General features: G+C 44.7%; 4 protein-coding genes across 4 annotated transcripts; 2 read left to right on the top strand and 2 right to left on the bottom strand.

Moving 5' to 3' along the window:
* Positions 1–1,645: 1,645 nt before the first annotated feature.
* Positions 1,646–2,039, bottom strand: COCVIDRAFT_116334 (hypothetical protein; the record flags this gene model as incomplete). Its single annotated transcript, XM_014694666.1, has 2 exons — positions 1,646–1,875; positions 1,931–2,039. 2 exons carry the CDS (start codon positions 2,037–2,039, stop codon positions 1,646–1,648), a joined length of 339 nt encoding a protein of 112 aa, XP_014550152.1.
* Positions 2,040–3,767: 1,728 nt separating this feature from the next.
* On the top strand, positions 3,768–4,745 carry COCVIDRAFT_32029 (hypothetical protein; the record flags this gene model as incomplete). Its single annotated transcript, XM_014694665.1, has 1 exon — positions 3,768–4,745. One exon carries the CDS (start codon positions 3,768–3,770, stop codon positions 4,743–4,745), a length of 978 nt encoding a protein of 325 aa, XP_014550151.1.
* A 274-nt stretch (positions 4,746–5,019) lies between these two features.
* On the bottom strand, positions 5,020–5,334 carry COCVIDRAFT_116328 (hypothetical protein; the record flags this gene model as incomplete). Its single annotated transcript, XM_014694664.1, has 1 exon — positions 5,020–5,334. A coding segment is annotated over one exon (315 nt), but the record flags the coding sequence as incomplete, so codon positions are not given.
* A 95-nt stretch (positions 5,335–5,429) lies between these two features.
* COCVIDRAFT_21313 (hypothetical protein) lies at positions 5,430–6,177 on the top strand (the record flags this gene model as incomplete). The annotated part of the gene is made up of 4 exons (XM_014694663.1): positions 5,430–5,511; positions 5,579–5,795; positions 5,848–5,917; positions 6,115–6,177. 4 exons carry the CDS (start codon positions 5,430–5,432, stop codon positions 6,175–6,177), a joined length of 432 nt encoding a protein of 143 aa, XP_014550149.1.
* Positions 6,178–7,985: the final 1,808 nt, after the last annotated feature.

Genomic DNA, 7,985 nt, shown 5'->3' with positions numbered 1-7,985 from the left:
AGTGTCACTCAGAGGCATATGGGAGTGCGTGGGACATCAAACGAGCCTTGATTCAAATAGACACCTATAGGCCTTGTACGAAAGGATATTAAAAATCTACCTAATAAGCTATTATAGAGGTTAGGTTTATATAGTCGTTTTTCCCACTAGGCCAAATCGTACTCTAGTTCGGATCCTGTTCGGATATGTGTAGAAACGGGTGCTGAGCCGTTACACTAAGTAGTCTTACCTACGCTGTTATAATTATAGAATCTACTAAGCTTCTATTAGCGTAGATACACCTAATAATTATAATCTAATCTCTACTTTTATCTTAGAGTACCTTACGAACTTTCTTTTAATTCTATACAGCCTTTAAAAAGATTCTTTTAGATAGTAAGATCTAGCTAAGTAAGAAGCTTTTCTTATCTATATTATAAATATTATATAGTATAATGTTATATTAATTAAGCTTAGTATAGAGGAGATTAAAATATAATTAGTAGTTATCTAGAGTGTTATATGGGGTAGGGATCTATACTTCTCTGTTCTAGTCCGCACTAAGGTAGGAGAGTATTATGCTAGTGTTCTGTGAGAGTTTGTCTAGCGATGTAGTGGAGTAGTGTACTTAAATAGAAGGTAATAAAGGTTTAATAACTACTAATCTATATTAAATAGACTAATAAGTAATAATCTTGTTAAGTAAAGTAACTAGTAAGAAAGTATAATTTAAGTTGACTATAACGAGAGTAATAATAAAATCTATCTATCCTTATATCCTTATTGCTTCTAGTCTTACTATCACTACCGTCTCGACTTCCCTCCTCTTGGCCTGATGTCCCTAATAGCTGCCATTATAGGATTACTGCTATCACATACTAGCGCCTGATGGTCGTCTTGGCGTGATGTTAATCACGTGATCTTCGCCCCGCGATAATCATTACCTTCTGACGTGGACGTCCATAGGCCTTCAGCCATCGCGTCACTTGTCAAGGAGAGAATCCTTCTTGTTACTTGTAACATAGAGCTTTAGCTAGATAATAGTCGCGGTTAATACTAGTAGCTTTTCTAATATATAGTTTATCGTGGTAACAGTAAAAACAATAAATAACTTAGCTATTAGAGGGCTCTTATTCTATAATAACGGCTATAAAATTTCTAACTATAGATTAAGAAGGTAGTAACCTACGTTTTAATAGTTTTTCTATATATTTTACTAGCTCTAATTCTTATAGTAGAGTAAATAATTATAATTCTAAGTAGCTGCAGCTCTTAACTATGTTTTGTTTTAGTGCCGGCGCATTAATATTGTAATATTAATACTAAACTGTTTTATAGCTGCGTAATATAAAAGTTAATCTTCTATATCTTATAAATTAAGTGCCGCAATTGCTTTTATAAGAGCTATTATAGTGGTGGAGTTATCACGTGTTAAAAATGATAGGTGGATATTTTGATGGGGTAGATGGTGTTGCATTGGCTGAACTATTACACGCACTGACCACACGCAGTATATACAAGATAATCCAGCCGACAAAGATCAACTAGTTGTAGCCAACACAAAAGTTGACTAACTTAAACCCAGCCTATGTGACCAGTTGAACTAGTGTAGGTAGATATCCAGTCATTAAGCCAATACTGTAGTTAGCCCTGGGATAGAGATAAGTCATCTCCTTAACCTAGGGAAACGTGGGTTGTTCATGATAACGCCTCCCCTACAGTTATCACTCCGGCCCCTGCCATTATCGTTGCAAGCTGATGTACAATGCCCTAGACTCTGAATTTGGCCATTTTCTCCACCCCTACACCAAAAAAGAAAATTACCACTGTCCGCACGATAGCCGCTCCCCCACCCAGTCCTGATCAGTTCTATTTGGATTTGGGATTCATAATTGCCTGTGAAGTATCAGTAAATACACAAGGAGAAGGTTTTAATTATACCCAAGCATACCCATGTTGGTAAGAGTTTTACCGCAGTAGTACAGCCCTTCCCTACAGTTGTCTGCTGCAACGCCGGTTGCGAAGAGAGCAAGGACAGGGATGGCAGCAGTAAATTTCATGGCCGCTTTCCTGTCTTGTTGGAGAGGTTTTGGTGTTGTGTATTAGAGGCGCTCGCTGGGAAAGTCTGAGATGCTGATATCGAAGTCAACTGAAGTGCTTGATGGAAAATATTATCGGGATGTTCATGGCTTTTATAGACCGCTCTAATGTAGCAAGCTTTAGTGCATGCTATTTTCTTCTCTGTACGCAAACCCTTACCCATTCAGTGCATAGATCAAGACTTTTCGCTCACTCCGAGCAGTGAGGCTATTATTAGTATCACATCTCAGTAGGGAAATAGCTTATGCGATGCCTAGAAGCAAAGCGATGCATAGTATAAAGTGGTATGCCCCAATACAGTTAACTATGAACCAACTTAAGCGTAATCACTAGTCTTGAATCAAATAATGGTCCTTTATAAAGAGCGCACTAGCTCGTAATAAGTATATGGGCGTTGAATTTTTTTACTTAGATTGGGCTTGGTATTGGGTGTGAGCTGTTGACGAAGTATTTGCTCAAGCATGGAAGTGGGACGGCGTTTCCCAAACGAGGTGGGGACACAAAGCGTAGCTCGCTATCGCTGATAAGTAAGCTAAAGTTTCAGCTGGAAGATGTGAGGCTGAGGGTGGCCTAATGCTCCTTCGGCGCTTGGCTCTACATGAGATGTAGCGTTATGTCCTTGTTATGAGATCCAGACTAACCATGATTGAACAAGGTAGCAAGTTGTAATGGTAGCTTGCAGCATAGGTTACTTAGCAAGAAGCACGAGCGTTCTGTAACGATCTTAGGCGAGGAGCGGAATGTGTTTCTGTCGCACTTAGGTGTGCTGATGATGATGCATCAGGAAGGATTCATCGATGAGCAGCAGAGTTGTATTGTGCAGTTTCTTCATCAGGCTCACTGAGACGATGCCTTGGCCTACGACAGTTTCATCAGGCTACGTTTGGCTTAGCGCCACCCTTACCTGACCGTCGCCAATTTAGAGCTTGAATGAAGATTTAGGTAGCGGCAAATGACCGCCACACCACTGCTTCGCGTGATAATTCCCCAATTACTGTTGTATTAAATACGCTACCGCAGGTGTGAGCTTGGGTTGGAAAGCGTAGTCAATATAGTAGTATATGAGGAATTATTACGCCAAGAAGTGGTGTGGCGGTCATTTGCCGTTATCTTATGGCTGATTGTACGGCATACCCTTGTGAATCTATTTTGAGGGCGGCGTTACGGAGATATCACATGTTGGATGTAATCAATGAAATTTGTTCGGGTGGTTTACTTCCTGACACGCGAGCTTATGTTCATGGTAGGATGACATTGTTAGACGCAGCGAAAGGCTGGCTGAGCACATAGTTATCCTTGCTCAACATTCTAACTCGCCGCCTCAAAATCTTTTGCGCTAGCACGCATTACGACCAAGTTGATCTAGTTAGGACAATGCGCGGAGAGCTCGACCATGTCTTACCTTGCATAAGTCGTTGCTTGGCTAAATTTGGCACGTAAGACGGACAACGCGCTGCGCACGCGTTTGGACTCAAGCCCACAAACTAGATACACTACTTTTTCTTTAGCCACGGCTACAGTATCGCAGTAAAAGCTATGAAACGGCCCAGCGAGCCGCTTTCCTCATCATTCTTCCCTCTAATCTATAGCACTCCCAGAGCTACTTTCTCTTGTTGTGAGCTAAAGTCTCTACCGCTCATCACTGCCTCGCTGACCCGATAGTTCGATAGCCCTCTCTTGTGGCAGCTATGTTCAGCGCTATCTGGTCACAGTATTTTCCTCCGAAGCCCGGGTTCACCGAGAAGGATATCCCACCGGGCAGCCAGTTCGGCAAGGTTTTCATTGTCACCGGCGCCAACCAGGGCATTGGCTTGGAGTTAGTCAAAATGCTCTATCCGACGGGTGCGACCATCTATCTAGCAGGCCGCTCGCAGGAGCGCATTGAGAAGGCTATTCAGCAAGTTATCGACTCTCATAAGCCTGAGCCTGTCGTGCCGGCAATTCTTAAGCACCTCCACCTTGACCTCAGCGATTTAACCACCATTAAGACCTCAGTAGCTGCTTTCACTGCGCAGGAGAAGAAGCTGGACATTCTATGGAACAATGCGGGCATTGGATGTAATCCGGAAGGAACTACCACGAGGCAATCTATCGAGGGCCACGTTGGTATCAATTGCATCGCACCCCTCTTGTTCACCCAAGAGTTACTTCCTCAGCTGCATGAGGCTGCTAAGAACGCTCCAGCAGGCAGTGTGCGCGTCATCTGGACTGGCTCCCTGATGATCGAGACGCACTCTCCAATGGGCGGGATTCAGTACGAGTTCGTAGAAAAGGGAAAAACTACAAATCCAGCACGTGACTACGCCACTTCCAAAGTGGGCAATTGGTATCTGGCAGTCGAAGCTGCTCAGCGATGGGAAACGTACGGCATCGTCAGTGTCGTTCAGAACCCCGGAAACCTGCTTACGAACATCTACTCACACCAGCCAACGTGGCTCATGGCCATTCTAAAGCTAGTGTTGTATAATCCAAAATTCGGCGCTCACACACTTCTCTACTCCGGCTTTACCCCAGACGTCGGCATTGCGAAGAACAATGGAGCGTATATCAGGCCGTTCGGACACATAGCTTCAAATGGACGACGGGACATCTACATGGGGATAGCTGCGGGTGAAGCAACCAAGTTCTGGGAATGGTGTGAGAAAATGTATCAGCCACATATCTGAGGCGCATATCGGAAATGGCGCGCTTCGCCTCAGAACAATATCGAAGAATAAAATCTCCTTCTCAATGCCTACCTCTTATGCACACAGCCTACATCTGTGGAGGACTCTCAACGATGCAGACTCCGCAACAATCAATTTAATCAATCTTAGAATCGTCAATTGAATTGATTGTTAGCTGTACCGCTACGGATTGATTGTAGATTGATTGTTCGTGTTTTTGAGTTGATTGATTGGATTGACGCTACAGGATTGAAGTTGTGTGCTATTACTACAGCTAGGTAGTCCACTCTTGTATATTGTAGTCACGTACAAGATCCTCATCCGACAGATCGTCCTTATCGTTGGCCTCAGCGCTACCGTTAGGCTGAGTTTTGAAACCAGCTGTTACCCACGCTTTCACCAATTGAAGAGCAGCAAGTAGCTCGCTGCCAATAGCGCGTCGTTTGGGCTCTAGGGGGTCACCAAGCTCACTAAAGAGCCGCTCACAATCGCAGCTTGATGCTGGGATAGTTAGCATATCAATTGCAAACTGGCTTAAACACGGGTACTTTGAGTGCATCTGTATCCAATATAAGACTGGGTGACCGTCTCCTAGGTACTGCTCTCTGCTCCACTCAGGCTCCTGGGTCTTCCAGCGCTTGTACTCATCCTCGTCTGCCTCCTCATCATTCTTTCGACGTACAAATGCGCCAATCACATCGTCTATCCCACACGCAATCGCTGTTGGACTTCTACAAGTTGCTAGAGGGCGCTGGCGCTGAGGTTTGTACGTCTGCCAGAGTTGTTGGAACCCAGCGTTAGCCGTATTAAGCTACTCTAACTTGTCAGCCCAGCTATTGTCACAGTAGTGCTTGTAGTATGGATGGAGGCAGACAGCGGCGTAGTAAGCTGGCGAGTTGTCAAGCTTGCTGTAGTAGCTATTTGCCTTACTCCAAGCAGTGCGCAAGTTGATGTAGATATGGTCCTCAGGCGCGTCAGCGTAGTTGAAGTTGACTTGCTCGTATGGGCGCGTACGGGCTTCGAGCGCGCCAAGTATATACTCAAAGACAGGTATAACCTTCTATATAGCACCAAAGTTGCCTGCTTTGCCACGTCCTTCTAGCCGCTCAGTAGCAAATTTGAGCGGCTCTAAGCAATCCTGGTACTCAGTTATCACTGCCCAATCAGCAGCAGTAAGGCCAGTTGATCTCATCCAAATTGGAGCGTCGGGCAACTTATTATTGAGCTGTGTTGCATGCCTATTATTAAGAACGATGCGGCTGATGTGGTGATCTGCGTATGCGTTATAGGCAGCCTGGAGTTGAGTAGCGCGTCGAAAAGCAGCGTAATACGAGTTCCAGCGAGTAACAACTAGCTTGACTAGTTCAAGTACTTTAAGACGCTCTCCAGCAGGCAACTCGGCGGTAGCGGCGCGCTGAAACTCTCGAAATAGCTCGTACTGTTGTGGTGTCTTGATGTGGTTGATGACGTCAATCAAAACACCCAACGGCCCTTGTCTACGCCACTCCTGTAAATACAACTCCTCTGTATTGAGCTGTTCAGCGGCGTTGCCGTAAGCGTCTTTATCTCTGCCAAATATAATAGCCTGGCCAATAAGATTGAATGTATGAGGGCCGCAACGAAGGCGTCGATGGGTAGCGTTAAATTCGTATACGCGGCTGAGCGCGGCGATCGCAGTGTCGTTATTGGCGGCGTTATCGAGTACAAAATAACCTAAATTATCGCGAGTAATGCCGTATACGTTGAGAGTGTTGATGATCGCAGTTGAGATAGCCTCGCCAGTGTGAGCACCTGCGAGCTGTGGTAGATCGATAGGAAGGTCTCGTATTACTCCAGAGACGTCAGCATAGTGAGCGACAATTCCAAAGAAACCTCGCTTGCCACCTTTTGTCGACCAGCCGTCAAAGCTTATATGTATTTTACTTGCAGCTTGTGATAAGGCGTGGACGACTTGGTGCTGTAACTGGTGGAACAGGCGCATCGCGTAAGTAGCAACGCTCCGAGGACTTACCCATAGTGCTGCCTCTGCCTCTGGATTCGCAAAGCTAATCATCTTTCTAAACGAAACGTTTGAAAGCAGCTCAATTGGTAAGTTTTTATCAAGTAAGCAGAGGACTGCAGCTTGTCAAAAACCCTGTATATTGAAATTGCCCATCGCGTTAGCAGCGCGCTGAGAGACAACAAGACCATCCGCAAACGCTTGCCACAGAGAGAGTTGTCCACTAGTCTGCTGGCGCTGTTGTAAGCCGTCTTTCGACTGCATATGGCCTCGTTTCTGCTGGGTGAGGTGGGACGCTGCAGCTGATGTAGCTCTTGTGACGTCAAATATACCACTACCGCCAGTATCAATAACCTTATGAGTATGGCAATACCTGCATACAAACCACACATTATGTTCGGGTTACTTCGCTCAACAACATGATAGCCATGTCGAAATATCCAGCTTTTAACGCGTCGCTGAGTTGCAAGAGGCTTCATAAAGCCTCGTAAACGTTGCCAGTCAATACCATCAAAGTTGTCGCCATCTCTATCATCATCGCCATTGCCATCGCTACCATCATTCCCAGCTTCAGTTGTAACCGCCGTACCAGCGCGGCTGCTCTCAGTAGGCGTGGCAATCTCTGCCTCTAGCTGTGATTCTCGTAATTACGATTCAAATGTTGTAGCCTGGCTCGCGGCAGCAAGGACTTGAAGGGCCGATAGTGAACGTTGGAATAGGCGTTGAGATGATAGCTCCGATGAGCATTGACGTTTAGTAGGAGTAGTACTAGAGATAGAAGCTCGCGAGCGTTTAGCCATAGTAGGCAATCAAAACACTAGAAAATGCGTTAGTATAGGTGGCAAGGGCGACGTTAGGATCATCAAAACAATGCAGAGGTACCAAGTGTTAGATAAGGTTAGAGCGCGCGCTGACGAGTCTAGTACAAGATAGGATAACGCCCCTGCGCTAACTACAACACTATAAAACTATCGTAATACAAGCAATTTAGCGGCTCCAAAAACCTCCTCTAGCTCTTAACTAAGACAATCAATTCAATCAATCCAATCAATTCAACCAATTCAATCAATTCAACCAATTCAATCAATTCAACCAATTCAATCAATTCAACCAATTCAATCAATTCAACCAATGCAATCAATTCAACCAATGCAATCAATTCAACCAATTCAATCAATCTTTGTTTCTTAGATTGATTTGAAGCTAGTGTTCTAGTAGTGACCGATTGGATTGATTGGATT

This window comes from Bipolaris victoriae (genome assembly GCF_000527765.1).
Source record: "Bipolaris victoriae FI3 unplaced genomic scaffold scaffold_257, whole genome shotgun sequence".
Taxonomy (NCBI): Eukaryota; Fungi; Ascomycota; class Dothideomycetes; order Pleosporales; family Pleosporaceae; genus Bipolaris; species Bipolaris victoriae.
Note: the sequence above shows the minus strand (reverse complement) of the source record. Positions and strands in the feature narration are given on the sequence as shown.